This window comes from Bactrocera oleae, chromosome 2 (assembly GCF_042242935.1).
Source record: "Bactrocera oleae isolate idBacOlea1 chromosome 2, idBacOlea1, whole genome shotgun sequence".
Lineage (NCBI taxonomy): Eukaryota > Metazoa > Arthropoda > Insecta > Diptera > Tephritidae > Bactrocera > Bactrocera oleae.
This window is the reverse complement of record NC_091536.1, coordinates 18,875,930-18,896,349: the sequence shown is the minus strand read 5'-3', so window position 1 is coordinate 18,896,349 and position 20,420 is coordinate 18,875,930. Positions and strand designations below refer to the sequence as shown.

The 20,420-nt window shown below is 31.2% G+C and overlaps 2 protein-coding genes across 8 annotated transcripts in view; one reads left to right on the top strand and one right to left on the bottom strand.

Moving 5' to 3' along the window:
- LOC106627787 (uncharacterized protein ZK1073.1) overlaps positions 1 to 15,421 on the bottom strand; it is a 41,090-nt gene extending 25,669 nt beyond the window's left edge. For 2 of the 7 annotated variants that reach the window (XM_070110656.1, XM_070110660.1), the window contains exons 1-3: positions 14,974 to 15,419; positions 10,862 to 11,030; positions 4,644 to 4,703 (exon numbers count right to left, since the gene is read on the bottom strand). In XM_070110656.1, coding sequence (XP_069966757.1) covers positions 4,644 to 4,703; positions 10,862 to 11,023 — 222 coding nt within the window. In that variant the 5' untranslated portion in view covers positions 11,024 to 11,030; positions 14,974 to 15,419. Of the gene's footprint in view, positions 1 to 4,643; positions 4,704 to 10,861; positions 11,033 to 14,973 lie in introns of those variants that run through there. The other 5 variants (XM_070110654.1, XM_070110638.1, XM_036377956.2 and 2 more) reach the window with 5 other exon arrangements.
- Positions 15,422 to 16,172: 751 nt separating this feature from the next.
- On the top strand, positions 16,173 to 19,056 carry jagn (jagunal). Its single transcript, XM_014247863.3, has 3 exons — positions 16,173 to 16,562; positions 17,140 to 17,512; positions 17,575 to 19,056. Exons 1-3 carry the CDS (start codon positions 16,474 to 16,476, stop codon positions 17,704 to 17,706), a joined length of 594 nt encoding a protein of 197 aa, XP_014103338.3. The 5' UTR covers positions 16,173 to 16,473; the 3' UTR covers positions 17,707 to 19,056.
- The last annotated feature ends 1,364 nt before the right edge of the window (positions 19,057 to 20,420 follow it).

Here is a 20,420-nt window from a genome sequence, read left to right as displayed (position 1 = left end):
TCCCTGCAGGAAAACTATTTATTTCGGCAAATACAAGTATATCCTATATATAATATCTATTAAGTTAAGATATAAATAATATTTTTATTCATTGGTTAATAAAATGTTACTAATTATTGATAGCGGAGTACTCGAGAGCTCGTCTAGAGACACTGCACGTATTATATGTTATCGTTGTACTATTAATTATTTTAATAATTAAGTTTATTAATTTTAATCAAATAAACAAAACTACAAAAAAAGACTATTTATTTCAGGTTTATTTATATATTGTATGTACTGGTTCGGAGTTAATATATTTTTAATATAACTATTTGGAAAATTTAAAACGCAGTTCCCGTTATAAAATATATGACATAGTTTCACAAATTTAAATATTTATTAACTCCGAAAGAAATAGAAATATGTCTGACTAGTGCGAGTTTTCTCTTCAAGCATGAATAATACAACTCATGCCTACATATATATTTACAAACAACAGCTGTTTGTTATCTTTTGTGATGTAACATTTCGGGCGCACCCAAACATATGCTATGTGCATTTGTATATATTAAGTATTGTTATGAAAAAGGCATTTGTTGTCGTGCTCTCCTTAGAGTCAATACCCGTTTTGAATGTGAACAAAACAAGTTTTGGAAAATGGAGGAACAGACCGGGACTAAGACAAACATGTATGCTAACAATGACGACAAGGGATGCAAGTGTAAGAAGCATAAATGTAAGTGTATGCATATAATAAGTGAGATATATATTTGTGTATAGCGGTTGCTGAGAGCATCGAAACATTTAGCTATAAATCTACAAACCACATAACAGTGTTGGTAAGGCGCATTGTGGTCGGTTCTATAGCGTCTATTGGTACTTAATGACAGATCGAATAAAATGAAAAAAAATATGAGTATAAGCAAAGAAAAAGGTATAGCAATAAAATTGATTGCTTAGGATGAACTACAATAACTGCCGAGAGGTGTAGTTAGAACTGTAAACAATAAGGCAAAAGGAACTGTTTGCCGACTTAGAAAAAAAATAAAAACAAATTACAAAAGTATATATGCAAGTAAGTAAGTCAGTGGGCATTTATTAGTAACGCTTACCTCACAATTGTATAAATGTACATATATAGTATAAATATGCTAAATAAATATAAAAACCGAGAAGTTTTTTCAATTTCGGGAAAATTAAATCATAGATTAACAAGAAAATTTTGTTTTAATAATAGTTGTAAATATAAATATTGCCTGTCAAAATGTTGACAATTCATTAAATAAAAGTACAAGAAATGAACCTTTAAATTCAAAAGTCATAAATGTCCAAAAGTTCATGCTTTTTATAGTTACACAGTGCGTATGAGTAACTTTTTTATTAAAAACATCTAGGTACATTAAATAAATGTTAAAAGTCTTCTGAAAACTTGTGGCTGACGTGTCTATGCATTCAACAGCGTCTAAACAAAGTAAGCCTCTCAAAATGGTCTAACAATGAAACTACTTTAGCCTTTCAAAAATACAAAAATTAATTTATGTTAAACTAAAATTTCCACTCAATTACTAATAGTTAATTTATTGCAACAAATTTAATTTGCATTAACGCAACTTGTGTAAGCTTACAGGTATCATAACATAATTACATATTTACAAAAGTGTAAAGCTACCGAAATAATTCTCGTAAAGCTTTTTGAAAGCTTGCCTGGTTGACTTGTAATGCGCATAATCTTTACTCACTTACAAAAAACCCAATTGCTACATATTTAATAATGTAAGTATCAGTATGTGTGAATAACAAAAGCTCACCGAAAGATGCATGTATGGCAATCGGCTGCCATGCCCCCAAAAAGCGCTGCAAACGCACATACCAGCACCTTCGCTATTAAGTTTGGTTTTTGTTGTTATTGTATGCTTTTGCTGACGTCGTCAATGACTTACTTTATTACGTTTTTCTTTATCGTTCATTTATTTTGCTCGTTATATTCGCGTGCTTTCCGGACAAAGCCGTATAAACTGTGATGCGTAGTTGTGTCAGTATATCGTATATATATGTATATGGAATATAAGAGTATATGTTAAAATGCGTGTCTATATATACTCGTATACACTTAACTCGGGTGAATTTTCGTATGAAATATATATTATATTCACATATAAATATTTTATTACAATATATTGGATAGCGTTTTCATGGACTCGTGGTCTATATGTACAATCATACCAATGTATATATGTATGTATGTGTCAAATATAAATGTAGTAGAGTTTAATATGAAATACTATACATTTAATATCAGTTGTATATAGAATTAAGCGTATAGTTTTGTCACATTTCATAAAGAAGAAATTTCGACTACTTTAATCGAGCGAACTTAGGAAGTCTTCTTGCAGAACACAGGACCCTCTCTTCTTAAAACCATTTTTGTTACCATTTGTATTAATGAGGGATATAAATTATTTTTTCTTGGAACTCTCAATCATCTGCTTTAATATAATATATAATTTCGCTTAAACATGGAACGAGTTATTATACGACTCTTATATATAGACCATGTAAAGTTTGAGTACAAAGCTCCGCTTCAACATAGAGGGAGTAATGACACAAATGTAATAAGCGGAAATAGTAATCGTTGCTGTGCTAGATAAAGTATGAGTTGATCACATAAATCCTTACTCTATATGGTATTAGAGTATTAGTAATTGAAGTACGCCAACACCCAAACTAGATATTTGAATAGATATGTAAGATCTACATGCTTACGTCAGTATAGAAGCATTGATCGCTGATCGGTCGTTCAATTAATTGGACATCATCATAAAGTTATGTGCTCGTTGCTGCATATAAACATACATATATACACTTATAATATGTGTATCATATATACAAATTTATTCCATTTTAATTGAACGATGCTCTACTCGCGTGTACTACAAGTAGTTCAAAATAATTAAAAATATGAGCCATAGCAGACAATGAAAATAGGAAATAACAAAACCATACATATTTATGTACATAAGTACATACAATTATTCCAATTACATTTAGAATTTGGTAAATATTTAAAAATACGCTTCAATTAATTAAGTGTAGAAACTTGCTTGTAGATTAAAGTGATTAAAACGTTTATCGAATGGGTGAAACGTTTCTAAAATTTCTAAGTAAGCTTTTACACAAATTGTACTACTTCCCATATATTTACAGATGTATATCTATAAGTATGTGTATAGAGCTACCCTACAAGAAACTGCTGATGGGTTCACCAATACACTCACATCAGTACTGACAGTCACATGAACTGTCTGTTTACGAAGTTTCCAAAAACAAACAAGTCGAAAAGAGACAAAATACATTTTCATAGAAGTTTCGAGAAGTTGTATAATACCTATGTATTGTAGTTGTTATTCCGTGCGATCAACTAAAAGTGTTGCGTGCTTCTGTGCATTCAAATAAAATTATATTTTTAGTTAATTTTCATTTTATTTAGGCACTTTTAAATTCCGAAATAGCCATAAACTGGAGAAACACAGAAAAAGACATGAGAGTGAGCAGTACAGATATATAGTGAATCAATTCCGAATACCCATGTGTTAAAGAGAGATGCAAAATCACACACATACGTTTGTTTACAGCAGTTTGTGCACAAGGCTCTTAAGAAAATGATAGAAACTTTGTTCTGCGCGCTGACAAAATTTTTTCACTGTGACTGTCATATGACCGGTTAGATGACTGTCACTGCTCTTGTAGGGTAAGCATTCAAGTAGTTTCATTTTTATAGAATTGTCCTTATTTACATTATTGTTTACATTTTGTCGACAAAAATAGATTCACAACGAGAATTATCAAAACAAATCGTAACAAGTAAGGAAGTGCTAAGTTCGGATGTAACCGAACATTTTATACTCTCGCAAAGTCAAATGGTATACTCGTTTGAGATTTCTTTGTGGATTGACTGATATTTTCGGTAGAAGGTCAACTATAGGCACTGGGGTTCACATATTTAGTACTTAGGGGCCTGAACAGTTTTGGTTCGATTTAGACAATTTTTGGTCACAAGGTGGCATACTTTAAACGTATTATTCACGCAAAGTTTTACCCCGATATAATCATTGTTGCTTGATATGCATAGTGGAAAGTGAAAGAATCAGATGGAATTGAAAATGGTGTTATATGGGAAGTAGGCGTGGTTGTAGTCCAATTTCGGCCATTTTCGCACTATAACATAGAAATATGAAAAGAATGTTACGTACCAAATTTGGTTGAAATCGGTTAAGCAGATCCGGACAGACGGATGGACGGACAGACAGACACCCGGATTTCAACTCGTCTCTTCATCCTGATCATTTATATATTATATATATAACCCTATATCTAACTCGATTAGTTGTAGTTGATACAAACAACCGTTAGGTGAACAAAACTATTATACTCTGTTGCAACAGGTTGCGAGAGTATAAAAATAGGAAACATACACACGTATTTATGTATATAGAGTTATATATGATTTATATATTTGGATGAGCTTAAATGCCATTAAATTTGTTTTTCAAAGCAAATATTTATGACTAATGTGAACTGTACAATTTATTCGATATAGTCTTTAAAGCCAGTTTAGATTGAAATTTTTTAAATAATTAAAATTTTTTTTTTTAAAAGCTTACAGCAAAACTCCAATGCGCAGTGCGATGATGAAGTGGCTGGCAAAAGACTGCAGTTTCGTCCTAACAAACAGAAAGTAAATTTTAAACAGATTTACCGATTTACGTTCAAAGTTCATTAGACAACAGTACGTAAATTGGGAACAGCAATAATTTATAATGAACATAAACACACATAAATATATACATACAGATGAGATTAAAATTAGAAATGCATATTTAAATGAAAGGTGAAAAATATTTAGAGGCTCTTAAGTAACCAATTTTGTGGAATATGTTTTTGGTTATTTAGTTTTAGTTAAATTTTTTAAATAGAGTAATCTTATTAACTATTCAAGATGGTTAGCAGTCAAATATTATAGAAAACAAGAAATACGAAAGCAGATCTGAAGAATTTGTTCGGAGATTGTAATGTTGCCTTGGACAATAATTCATTCTAAATTTCGTGAAGATATCTCTCCAAATAAAAAAGTTTACTATAATAACACATGTATTTGATCGTTCAGCTTATATGTCAGCCATATGCGATATTGGCGGTTCCGACTAATCAGCGGCTTCTTGGGTGAACGGAATATTTGCAAAATTTCAGATCGACTTATTAAAAACTGAAAGACTAGTTCGCATATATACAACTCAGCTCGTCGAGCGGATCATTTATATATATGTATATACATACCCTATAGGGTATCCGACGTTTTCTTCTGAGTATTACACACTTCGTGGAAAACACCGATTTTTGAGTTCAATGAGTTCATCAGATTGTGTAGAATTAAAAATAATATTAAGCAAAATTGGTTGTTTTACTGGCATCGACCCTCAGTGTGTATTTTACTTGTATATGTGTATATATTGTATGGTATATACATTTTGATTTACACTTCACCGAACATAAATATTCAAGGAAAATATAATTACATCGCTAAGCAAAGCCATTAAAATCATATTTCACATTTTTCGCTAATTGCATTCATACATATATTTACCAATTACATACATACACATAAACAAAATTATAAAGTGATTTATGGATAATTTATTTTTATTTGGGAAACGTGATTTCAATGTTCATCGCTTGTTAATTTCTCAATTGTTTATGACTTTGGAAGTGGTTTGCAAACCTAAAAGTTTGGCAATAATTAAGCATGTAAGTAGTTTTAAATTTCAAATTTGAAAAGTGTTTGTATCAATTTAGTGAACTAATCTTTATTTATTGGAAATATGCATTTGATGTTCCCATAGCTCTCATTACTTTGAATAAGCAAACATAAAAACGCATACGCATACACATATACAAAAAAAACGCAAACTCGAAAATGTATACTATGAATATCTGAGATATCTATAATCATAGGAATAGTTAATGAAGTTACGTCGCCATATACGATTTAAGATTTGGTCCACTAAGATCTAGCCAGTTGTAGTGCCTACTATAAACTTTATAAAGGGGTAATATAGACAGACGGATTGTCAGATATAGCTAAATCGATTCAACTCGTTATGCTGATCATTTATATACAAGGTGCGTTCCAAAGTAAACAGTAAAAAAGTAACAAAGTAAACTCTAGTGCTATTGTTTATCGACTTCCAGTAAAAATTTCATGACATTTCATCTATTGGAAGTGAAGTTATTGCGTTTTAAGTGTCAGTATGTTTTCGTCATCGGTGCGAAAATGAGCTTCGAACAAAGAGCCAACATTAAATTTTGTTTTAAAATTGGTAAAACTTTTACCGAAACGTTTCAATTGATGAAACAAGTTTATGGCGATGATTGGTGCGCCGTATTCGACGTGTTCGGCCCGAATATCGCGAAGATGGAAGTTGGCGTTTGTTGCACGATAATGCGCCGTCTCATCGATCGATGCTTGTGGCCGATTATTTTACCAAAAATCACATTTTAACAATCAACCACTCCCCGTATTCACCTGATATGGCATCGTGCGACTTCTACCTTTTCGAAAAAAAAGACTTTTGCCGATGAAAGGAAAGCGTTATGCAGACGTAGAGACCATTCAAAAGGCTTGCACCGGCATACTGGCGGCCATACCAGGCAACGAGCTAAAACACTCGTTAAAGCAGAAGGAGACTATTTTGAATAAAATTAATTGATTTTGTCGATAAAACCATTTTTTCTGTCTTTTTTTTTTTAAAGTCCTGTTTACTTTGGAACGCTCCTTGTACATACGAGTATATGGGTCATTTCATCGAAATTTTACATTCAAACATTTTTTTCATATAAAACGTTTTATTTGATTTTTTTGAGGCAAAATATTGCACACAAATTTTTTTATTTCGATTCAATATGAAAAAATTAGGAATTATGAATTTTCAAAATTTCGACTTTTGAAAACGGTATCTTTAAACATTTGCGTATACAAAAAAAAGTATTTTCAAGAAGACAAAAAAAAAGTTTTGTACGAAAAAAATGTTTGAATGTAAATCTTCAGTGGAATGACCCACATACTTTATAAGGACATCGACGTTTCCTTTTGGGTGTTACAAACTTCGTGACAAACTTAATATACCCTGCTCAAGGTATAAAAAAGATCAAATAAATAAAATAAACTGGTTGCACATGTTACCACAACTGTAGATAATTCCAATTCGCTTCAACAAACGGTTGTAATAATGAAAGCCATATTTTTCGATATGCACCCATTGCGCTAAGCACAGCCGTAAGCAAATATTGTGAATTAACGAAGCAAATCAAACGATTATGTGCATGGGAATGTACGTGTGTATGTGCATATTTATTGCCATTAATAAATTTCACTATTGAGGCAATTATTCAAGAACAAAAGTTCAGCTAAAGCGAGTCAAAGCAACACACCCACCGATTGCGAAAATATATACACACACACACTTTTATTCTTTACAACCTTACGAACATATGCAAATATAATATATTCTCTGCAGTATGCAATTAACTTAAGGAAATACGGTAGCACTAAAAATGCAGACGTAAAATGTGGATTCTCCAATTCATACTTAATTATCTCAATCACCCTGCACTTGACTTACGAAACAAGACGAGATAAGCAACAATTTCAGAGGGCAAAGGTGTTGAGCGAACGAAATATCCAACAGATAGGCTGACGATGGTTATCAGCCGTAGGCGTCGCAACACAAATGTACACACTTGTATGTATGTATGTTAAGCAAGCCATAAAGTGTATGAGTGCAAATAGAACAGTAAACAAAAACAAACTAATCACTGAGTACATATGTACACACTGACATACATCTCGATATTAATTTCTTTGCAAGCCAAACTCGTACATCTTCCTATGACGGTGTGTGAAGTATTTACGTTCAATTTCGATTAATTAAACTTGTTGCATATCTATGTATATATGTACATGTACATATTTATAATGTAAGTGCATTTGCACTCGTATATGCATTGAATAAGGCATCGCTATAAAGTATTAGAACACAGTGGCAGCTGGATAAGTCAATAGATTTTTATCAAATGATATTTTTTCACAGTAAAAAACCCTTTAAGTTTTACTAGAAACAGTCTTTCACAATTTTTCTACAGCACCCGGAAATAAGTGATTATCTCGAGATTCTCATTTTTATTTGTGACCACCACTTCTTTCAGAACTAACCTTTTTCTATCTTTCTCTTAATGGATGAATGAAAAAAACACAATCTAGCATATACATACATAAATGATTTGTCTGCTTGGTGTAGAAAGGCTAATATCTGATATGTCCGTTTAGAAATATATTTACTGCAATGCTCAGTTTACCCCAATAATTTGGTTTCAAAATTTAACTTATAAATCAAATTATACAGTTTTGTCAAAATAGGGAAGACTAGAACCTCCCAAATGTACTTTCCCTATTTTGTGTCAAGCTTGTGACTCACCGAGTTATTACTAGTTACCAAAGGTAAGCATATATTGAATAAAAAGTTGAATTTATAATAGTGGCGGACAAAATAAATAAATGTTTACTTGACTGATTCCGGAGCTTATTTTTCTTCGTCTTGACATTTCCGATTCGTATTTTGGCTATTTGGAAATGCATTAATTTTCTTTTTCTCCCACTACTTGAATTTCAACATTAGTTGACTCCTAATAATTCCATGCTGAATAATTTAGAGAGACCTTGCCTATAGCCACTAAGCATTAATTCCCTTATAAACAAAACAAAAAAAATATTTTACAATTGAGTTTACCCCTGGCTTAAATTTTTTGAACTTTTTGAATAGCTACTGGCTATGTGCTATTGGTTCTCTCCTTGCCGCAAAAGTCTAATAGTTACGTTTTGTAACCGTGAATCTGAAAAGTTCATGATTTATCAAGAGCAAGGGCCTTTGCACTTTTATTTCAAAGCAAGAACTTTATCAACAATGTCAATAACTAGAGTAAATGCATATATTTACGTTGCTATATATGAGTATACTATATATGTACATCAATATAAACATAACAAAATGCACTTTAAACTCGTTGCAAGGCTAAAGTCTATTGCTTAATTCTTTCTTTTGTATCCGTCATTTGCATTAATTTTCTAAACCATTGTGATTTGAATAATTGATAAGACTCTCAATTCAATAAAAATCATATTCAAACGTTTAAACGCACCTAATTGTCTCTGGCTTTTGAATGGAGGCGTAGTAATGTGCTTTCCTTACTTAGGCAGTCCAGGTGCTTTGCTTTATGCTAATTTTATAGTTAAGTAGATGTTGTTGTTGTTATTATTATGTTTGTATGTAAGGAAATTTGCATGGACTTAGGTATAATGGCTTTAAAGGCTGTTTGCGTAAGTGGGTTTTGTTATTCGATGGCTTTTATAAAAATCCTGCATCAAGTAAGGTAATTAATTCGTAAATTTCGTCAAAAAAGTGCTATTTATTGCATGCCCGCTGCAAGGTCCCTCTAGACCCTCTAATGTTTCAATGATCACATTGGGGCAAATAGTTTAATAGATTAATATAATAGTATGTCTTCAAAGAAATGTGAAACTGTGGAAGAGAATATGGGTTCAGACCTTGAATGGTTGTGAAATAACTCGAATTATTTTGTATCTAGCCTCAGATAAGAACTCTGGCATTCATATAATTGTACTTGATAATTATTGTGTCTTGCTTTAAGGGCTTATATTTACTTGAAATTCAAAAAAACACTTGACATTTTATTTATAAAACATTTTGAAAAATGTTGCATTTCCTTGATCCCGTAGCCGTTCTTCAGGAGAACCTTCGAAAAATAAATGTCTAGCGGTGAAGATTTTTCTCCTTAAAGTTATCTCGAATCCAAAAACTAAAAAAATTATTTTTTCTACATCTTTTTGACAAAATGGCGGCTTCCTAAACTTTTGTAGTTTTCTGTGAAAAAATTTACACTTTAATGTGGCTTGAAAAGTGAACCAATTACGAAAGTTATATTCCTTTGATCATTACCTGACATATCTAAAAATATCAATCCGTCCAGCCATTTCGGAGAAATTTTACTCACCGACTCTGAAAAACGGGTTTCAAGAATAATGTGTTTAAAGTTTTGGAAACCGATCCATATCCTATTTTGGAGAGTATTCTCAAATATATGTGTAACGAAAACTCAATTCTGTTATTTACCAACATCAACTAGTAGCGCGTTAGACTATCGCAATTTCATAATTTCTGATTGTCACATATTCCATTTTAAACAACCTGGTAGCAGATTCTTATCTTTAGCAAAGATTTTCGCTTAAACGCTTTTTTCACTCTGGCTACTAAGCAATTATTTTAATTCAAACAAAAAAACCAAATTAAAAATCACGTGAGATTATTTACGATTAGATGTCTAACACAAATTCCTGGTTGTGAAAGTACGCCAAAATTAAAATAAGCAATTAAAAACTAAAATAAAGGATATTTGAAATAAAAATAAAAATACTAATTAACAGACTCAGTACATAAACTAAAAATGAAAATCTTGCATTTTACAGAATTACAAGTATATACTATAAAATGTGAATTTCCGGCAAGAAGCCAAAATAACCTGTGCGCAGATGATGGGAGATATATAGTATAGTATTGATATGTACCATATTTGCATTTTGCATAACTACACGCTTATGAACTGCGTTTGTTCTCAAGCTAGGAACAGGTTGCTAGTATAACTTTGTTTGCACTCTGCAGGATATGCAAATCTAAGCATCAATGTCGGATAGGTGGGATAATAGAAAAATGTTTAAATATTCAGAAAAATCTCACGCTTGGTCATTTAATACCTCGTAAATTTGATTTAATACTCTCACCCGCTCCACCAAACTCTCAGCGCGACGCGCAAAACTCGCACGCCGCTGTTCGGCTGTTGTCGCTGTTGTGCCACGATTTATCACCGCAATGGGTATTGGTTGTGTAGGCTGTGGCGGTAGTGATGATTGGGACATTGTAGGGCTGAAAAGAAAAAATGGAATATTTTAAGATTATATATAATTATATGTAAATGGTATATAGATTTTCTTTTCATACATGAGATTTTTGATCTTTAACAAGTTTCATCTTTTTATGATCTTTCAGATATAAATAAAATATTTTAAATATATTCTTAGACCGATTCACCAAGTTAATATTTTCAACATAAATATTTTTAATCTCATTTATATCTTCAAATGTTACAAATGTTTAGTCGAGATAAATTGTGTTATCAAATTTCTACAGACGTATATGAATTTTTGAATACAGAAGTATATTATATTTAGAATTAACATGTATACATATATACAGGGAAAACAAGCTAATAAGCAAAATTTATCAGTTATATTCCTCATAATAAGATATTGTAATTGAAAACAGATTTTCAATTTAAAAAATCATTCAAAAGAAGTCAGTCAGACATAAATGATATTAAATACCCTTTATAAGCTTCTATATAGTCAAGAATACGCACATATGTATGAGTGAAAATAATGATACGTGTACATTAACAATGTGTGGACGAAACTTATAAAATGTTTCCCAATATATTTAGTACGAGTAAGCTCTTACAGTTATCAGCACACAAGCAGTTTAAGCATTTTGTATATCAAAATATTTGCATATATAATTTTTTAAATATAAATTTCGTCAACATATTAACAAAAAGCAAACGCAGTTGCAAAAAACATAGCTTATATGCCACCCTGTAGGAAATACTTGAGAACAACTTAAAGTCCACCAGCCATTTAAACGCACAATTACTATAAATATGTACAGAAACCAAGGGGTCCAAATCTAATTATGGAAATTCATTTAAGAGGTGACTATATCAATTTTTCGCGGAAATACACAATTGATTACCTAAACAAAGTTTGAAAATGGACTAAATCGATTTTTAGTTTTAGTTTGCATTCTATACAATCGTGTATAATAATGTAATTTAACTGGTATACTCATAACAAATAACAATACATATATTATTGGGTAAATATTACATATCTAACAAAGCAGATTTAACGCTGCCTTTAACAAGTTTTATATACAAGTTGACCTTACTAACCCACAAATATTTCTTCAGAAATTAAAAACTATAAAAAAATACGAATTAACTAATTTAAAAGAATCACAATTTGTTGTGCAATTCATACAGGGAAGCGCGAATTCTATGTATTACGTATATGATATACATAAACACCATTTTATACCCTGTACCCAGTAAACGTCAGTGACCCTATAAATTATATATCTAAATGAGCAGCGTGACGAGCTGAGTCGATTGAGCCATGTCCGTCTGTCTGATCATCTATCTGTATAGACGCGAACTAGTCCCTCAGTTTTTGAGTATCGATCTGAAATTTTGCACATATCTTTTTCTCCCCAAGAAGCTGCAGCTTGTCGGAAACGCTGATATCGGACCACTATACCATCAAGTAGTCGCGTGGCAAACTTTTTTGTTTGAGCAGATATATTTACGAAACTTGGCATAGATTGTTGCTTAAGGCAACAATGCAAGCTCCAACAAATTGTCTAGTTTGCGACACTATAGCAGGTAGCTGTCATACAAACTGTCCTATCAAAATCAAAGTCTTGTAAGAAATATTTTGTATTCGGGAAAGGTATTATAGCTTCGGTGCAATCGAAGTTAACGTTCTTTCTTGTTTTGTAAGTCAATTATTCATACCCCTACCACAAAAGTGCTAGCCTCTACTTATGTATGGTATATTCTGGTATACATACAAGTATATATTTAGACTTGAGATATCATAATTTTACATATAATTTCATTGTAAAGAACGTGACAAACATAAATAGAAACATACATTTATTATTTATTCTAATTACTTGATAATTGAATTTATATAGATAATAAAGTCATGGTCAAAGAATTTTCGTAAGTATTGTAGCGAATGTTACCTTTCCTTATCTTATATTTAATATTTTTTGTATTTACATAAAATGTGTATAGCTCACTATTTTTTTAAATACTTTTTACAATCATGTACAATACAACCCACATATTTAAATGGTTTTTTTATCAACAATTTGGTATTTTTAATATTACATTTCGTTTTATGTCGACGAAATAAATATGGCACGATCTAGAATATATCAAAGCTAAAATGCAGCACATAAACATTTAGCAATCCAAAAAAATTATATATTAAAAATAACTGGAAAAGAACAGTGGTGGGTAAAATATTGTATTCTTAGTCATGGCATAATTTAGTTAAACTCTAGTTCTAGTATATATGTATATATATATATTTAGTTCTATGTTTAGCTTCAAAGTCTTTATATTATATTTACATAAAAATATTTCAAATTAGCTGATAAAGTTAAATAGTCTATTTTTGACCTTGAAGCTAAACATAGAGTTTAACTAAATTATGTCATGACTAAAAATACAATATTTTACTCACCACTTCAAAGTATATATATATATATGTATATATATACATAATTACACACATATGTATATTTGTAAATATCGATGAAATATGAAATACCGTTCGAAAAATACTTTTTACCACATGGAACTTTCTTGTGTATAGTATTTTTGTATATAATAAGTTATGTAAATTAAGAACACATAAATTTGAATTGCTTCACATTGAAGTTTTTAGTCCACTAAGCAGTAAGCAGAGCCAATCAGCCGGTAATTTTCACTTTTATAAAATTTTAATTTGACTGAAGTGAAGTTTTCCGTATTTCACTAAGTGACTAACGTCTAAGTATACGTACATACATATACACAAACTAAAAATATATAGTTACATACTTACACATATGTCTTTGTCCATATATAATTACAACAAAAAAATGTTAATTAAAACTTTTTTCACTGTTTAAAAGCTCACAAAATTAAATGTATGTATGTACGTGGTTATACTTACGAATGCATATACATTCATACGTATGTATTCTATGTATAAATAAAGAATTTCCAATCTCAAAACATAAGCCAGAAAAATTAAAATATTTACGTATCTATGTACATGCATGCATGATTAGCTACATATTTACATGGTACACACAAACATACAAATGTAAATAAACAGTTTTAAATGATTTGTTCAGCGATATTGGCGCTTAAGTATACTTATACATATATGTACATATTGACTACATATATGTACATATGTACATGTGAATGCATTAGATATGCATAAAAGAACATTAGACACTTGAATAAACGAAGAAAGGAAAAGTTCTTAGTAAAAATATTTACACATAGACTTGTCAACACCTAGACTTAGTTACAGAATGTCTTAACGATTGGGCTCTTTGAAAAATAAATAAAAATCACAACACGTTTTTCTTACGATTTTTCTGTTGTTGTTTACATTAATTTTTTTTTTTACCGCAGCAACAAAAATATATTGAAGAAAGCAGCAATCGCAGCAATATGTCAGTCGCAGCGATGGCAATGTTCGCCAACCAGGCTGTCAGGCATGATCACACACTCTCCTGTTAAGTGGCAGCCAAAGCCAATGCACATTATGTGGTTTTATACGTATATACGTATACAGGTAGATGCAACTCAGCAGATAAATATGTACATTCGAGTATGTACTAGTATATACATATAGAAGCCTAATAAAAGCTACAGTTGTACATATGTATTTCTACATTAAAAAAAGGCTCTATCTTTCGTTGGCGGCAACATACGTAAATAACGAATGGGATATAAACTTAAGCGTCAAGCTACAAAACGGAAAAAAAAAATATTTAAAAAAGCATTAAAAGAAAAACAAATGCATTTGAGCAAACACACATTTGACGAATAAATAACAATATTTTTAGAAATATTTTTGTGTCGACAAACCGAAGCTTAGACAATTTAAATAATGTCACGTACATGAGGAAATAATTATATATAATATGTATACTACACATAATATTTTATTTCTTAAAATATTACCTTTTTTTTATAGAACTCCTGGTTTTTTCACAAATATGCAAATATTTTTTTTTTTTTTTATTCACTGATCCCAGTATTTGTCAGTGTATTAGTTCACTATTTACCGGTTTTCTATTACAAACACCACTTTTAATCGCATTAACATCTGTATTTATTTATATTAATTAGTAATGAGTAAGTTTTTCTATTACAATTTTAAATCACATTTCAAATTTTCAATAAGAACGTCGAAAAAATTATTTTTCTTTTTCGATAATCATATATAAATATATTTTATTTCACTATGCGTGCATTTTTTTCTTAAAAAATATTAAATTTTCAACAGATTAAGAGTTCTTGAAGAGCGATCAGTTCACGACGCCGCTAAGTGTTCAAAAGCACTGAATTTCCAATTTAGTGAACATGGCACGACGACGACCACGTTGTTTGGTTTGCAGTCAAACGCTCAGTGCTACGTTATATATAATAAAAACACTTTGCAGGTATTTGCGGTTGCAGCGGCGGCTAACGCTAGCTTAGAATGGCTAGACAGTTGGATGGGTGCATAGAGTAGCTAACCAATAGGTACATTCTCATCAGGGGTATGGACGTTTTATTGTGTACTCTTCATATATTTAGATAAGTACATATGTGTGTTTGTAATCAGAACTCTCACTTCAGTTTGTAATTGGATATAAAGTTGTCAGTATTTTGTTTAAATTATTTGTACTTTCTAAATTAAATGCAAACCAACCTTAAAATTTCTATATTATAAATATATAGGCTTATTCTTTTCGCGCAAATTACATCGCAAATAATTAGTATAAATTTTATAAAACAAGCCGGCACTCTTCCTAATTTTTATCCTTAACTTTTATGTTACAATGTTTATCGCTTTTACTGAAATAATATAGAAAAGATCGTTAACGGAAACGGTTTTGAATAGAACGGAACCAGAACATGAACGGAGTCCAGAAATGGAGTATGAAAACCAAACTCCATCAATAACTATTTTATGAAAATGAATTTGTAACGAAATCAATTAAAGGTGCATTAAATATTATTTGCAATTTAATATTTAAAATGAATAATTATATTATATTTCTTAAATAATATTCTTAATGTCTGCAATAAATTGTCACCCTGTTGGCTGTTGCCTGTTGCATTTTCTAATAATCAGAAACTTTTGTACACCCTGTAATTCTTTTTAATACATTTTCCTTGTCGTAGCAACTTTTTTCTGTTGGGGAATACTTATTTTCTTTTTCATACGACGGTGATATTCTTTTCTTTTAACGTTAAGCAAAGTATATTAACTCAAACTGTATACTTTGCATAAAATACCACCGATTATAATGTTTTAAACAAACGAACGAATCTTTAAATTTCTACATTGTAAAGTGAAATGTTATTGTAACACACGAAAGCAGCCTGAGGAAAGATACAGAACGACAACTTAGCTGAAACTTCCAAAGAAAGTCGGTGATACCTCAACATCAATAGTTCGAACATAATTTGAACATGGCATCTCGTGGTGGACCAATGGTGGCTGGCACCGATGGGGCTGACTACGAATACAGGCAACGTGTGGCTGCACCACACCGTATGAGGTTAATATAGTGCCTTCTATTAAATTTGGTTATCACATATTAGAAGCTTATGAAGTAACTTTTCAATATGTCATTAGTAGTTCAGGCTAGCGAATAGTTTGCATAATTTAATAATATGTAGAGACATACAAGTGTTTGCTTATTCGATCATGTTGACGATATTTCGAGGGGCTAGACGAAGGCCGCATTTGTATGGGGAAAGTGTTTGCAGGCAAATTCTTTTACAGGGCGCTGCTCCTATTGTCTGTGATTACTGTGCTCTTTCATTGGCCAATTGCCAGATTATGTTTACATTTCGTTATTATGGACAAGCGTGAGTTGGGAACTGTCGATAGCGTCTTCGGTGACACGGTGACGTGGGCTTTCGGCGCAACGAAATGTAGCGGCGAATGTGTGTGCATTGATGTATGTACGGGTGCCAACTTATTTGTTGTTTCGCAGTAAAAACAATAACTAATGCATATACAATTGATAAGATTTTATTAATTTTTTTTATTTGGGAAACTCAACTTAAAAAAAAAGTATACATATAAAAGGCATAATTACTATATTTAATTTTCATTTATCTTTTCTATAGTTTGCAGAGCAAAAAGAGAGTAAAATTTTGCATTTGCTATCATATCGTACTTTCTACTTTTATGATGACCAAGTTGTCTCCGGATTTTTTGGATCGAATTGATGTCTTTTGGCTGGAGGTGGAGGAACTTGAAGTGCCAAAACCACTGTTGTGGGAATACGTTTGGATGACATCGGTATTTACAATGTGGTTTGCTCTTTCGGCAATACTTAACAATAGTGTTCGCGAAATGCAAAAATATATGATAGCCCTTACGTTAACTGGCGTTATACCCGTTTGCTACTGCTTTGTTTACTACTTTAGAGATTTTTGGGAGTACATTAATTTAGATGCGGGAACTGATATAAAAGAAACGGATATTTTTATATGGCGCGTAAGTAATGAACATTTCTTATACAAAGATTTTTTCTCAAACTAACCATTTTAAAATTCTAGGGTATGCCTTACGCGGTGTTGTGGTATGGCTTCTCGGCTGTCGCTATTCAGTTACACGGTTTTACGCTGTATTTCGCCTATAAATGCATTCAAGCATGGCGTATGCGCAGCGCTGTAAAGAAGTCCCAATAGGTCAAAACTAAAACAAAGGATTGACGCACTTTGAAAACGTTTGATCAAATCAAATCTTAGGCAGACGGTCAATTTATGTCTGATTAAGGCAATTATGTTGTTTATGCTCATTAAAGTTTTCAATCTTGGATTAAAGTGAAATTTTTGCAGTCTCACAATTATCTCTTGACTGCTTGCTAATTTATGTACTTATATACTTTCTATATTGAATACTTTTCCAAATTACAATCTACAGGATTTATGTTCAAGTGTTTTCATTAAAACATTTTTGATAGAAAACAATAACAAAAAAGATGTTACTACAAACAAATTGTGCGCCATTCCATACATTTTGAGTCTATTTTTGTCAGTCTATTCGAGACATTTATCCCAATGTACAACTAGCCATACGCATATTTTATAGCATATGATACTGTTTGTTAATCTTACTGGGTCAAAAATTTAGAAAAGCTACAATTTATTTGTTCAATCCTTGATTGTCTGCATAAATCAGCCGGATAGAATGAATACTGCAATAAATAGAATAAAAAATGAATTCAACCAAAATTTAATTTATACGCACATGGAATAGCGTGAAGTCAAACTTAACTACTAATGTGTTATATCAAATTTGCCAATTACAAATTAAAAGTAATTTTATGTCTTACTTGACATATCAGCTGTAGTTTGCACAATTTTGTAAAAAAAAAACAAAAACATTTGAATAAAATTTTAAAAGTAGCTAAATACAATGTACAAAAATTTCGATTTTCTTCACAGCAATGGCATCCGAGTATTTGAAAAACTATATTTTCATATCTGTGACCAAAGGCAAATGAAGTGAAAATAAAATATATATTTTTAACTGGCAATATCATCATAAAATTCATTGCGTAATAAAAATACTCAAAATATTTATTTATCTTTAGAGTTTAATGTTCCTTATTAAAATATACGAATGTGTTTTCTACATATAAAAAACACCGAACTGCCTAACATCATCCATAAGTTCCCATCAAGGGCCAACAACTATTTTTTTGTACAAAATATGCTTCTACTTACATACGTATGTATGTATGTATGTATGCCTATATCTATGTACTTATTTGTGTTCTGAGATCTAGTTGTTCATTTTGGAACAGATGCATTTGATAATGCAAAAGTAATATAAAAAATATAAATTAATAATTTTAACCAAGAATGGGTAACAAAATGGTTATAAATGAAGAGTTATGTAATATATATGAAAATATCTTAATTGATTTGTAAATTCGTGTAAATTGTTGTGCTGTTCAATAAATGTCATTTAAAATAATATTGGAAAACAAATTAAGTTAATAAAGCTATTATGTTTTGTGTGGGTTAAAAGCATTTCACTTGTGTTATTTTTTGCTATAAATTTTGATAAAAGCGCGGGTAATCTATACTAACACCTTCAGGAAACTATATGGCTAATTATTACTCCGATCAAGGATACATGAACTTCTCTACTCTGCAACTGCATAAATTCGAACGACATGCCTTAGTAAGTTTAGCCACTGGCCCATGCAGTAGCTTAATTGTATCTGCGCCCTATTTCAGTACAAGGAAGACATAGAAATGTGCTTAGAATAATATAACCACAAGAGGTTATACTATCACCAACCAGGTTTCAACATACTACTTCCTCTATCAAAACTGTTGCATTTACAAAAATTTTCTCAACTCCATTCTACCAGTATTGTGTATATTGAAAAATAAATTTGCACGTACAGGCAGATTTGTTCGTTGGGTATTACTCATGTAATATTTACCTTAGCTGCTGAACGAAAATAAAATGTGCCTGCTTAATGTATATATAATCGTTAGTAAGTATTCAATGACTCGTTTCTGTCACATTTATTTAGTGTGGCAATTGAGTTCAATGCCAAGACATAAATAATTAAACAATCAATACTATTTGTTTTTTAATTTATTTGTTCGCTGCGGTAAACAGAACTAACTAAAGCAGGAAACATTTAGCAAGTCCACTACTGGATCCGCTTCAGACAGAAAACAAAGAGCCCTTTATATATCTATTGAAATTTATTTCCACCAAAACCAAACAAAAAATTCGCTGTCTCTATCCTCATAAAATGTTTTACCGTACTAGAACAAAAAAATATATATATTTGGACAACTCCAAAGGATCGTTACGAAAGGCGTGTTTTTTTCTGTTCTTACGATCAACCGAAACAAAATTTTTATGGGACTAAGGAGGGTTATTTAATATAACATTCTAATACTATGTAGGTATAGACGACCGATGAATGCATTTGTGGATATAGCCTTTAAGCACGATAAAATGCTCAATCTGTCGGGCATCACAGTATTTCTTGGGTATTGACAGTATAACCACAATCCTGGCGAAAGATTTTCTAATCTCAAATATATCTACCTGATCAGAGACTAAAACCCATATCAAATTTTCAACTCAAACCTGGAATCATATTGGATTAGTATTTGAAATCAAATGAGTTGAAAAATATACTGAAATTTTGGTCAATAAAAATCACCTTCCTATGTACCGTACATTGGAAGAAAAGTTACGCTACACACTGTATGCATTGCTTAACGCTTTGTTGTTGTACAGAACTTTATCAAAACATGCAACAACACTTTCAAAGTGACATAATGCGCCAGTCTGATGAATGAGACCACCAATTTTGCTCCAACGCTCTACTCCCCTACATTGCTGCTGTCACACTATACCGTTA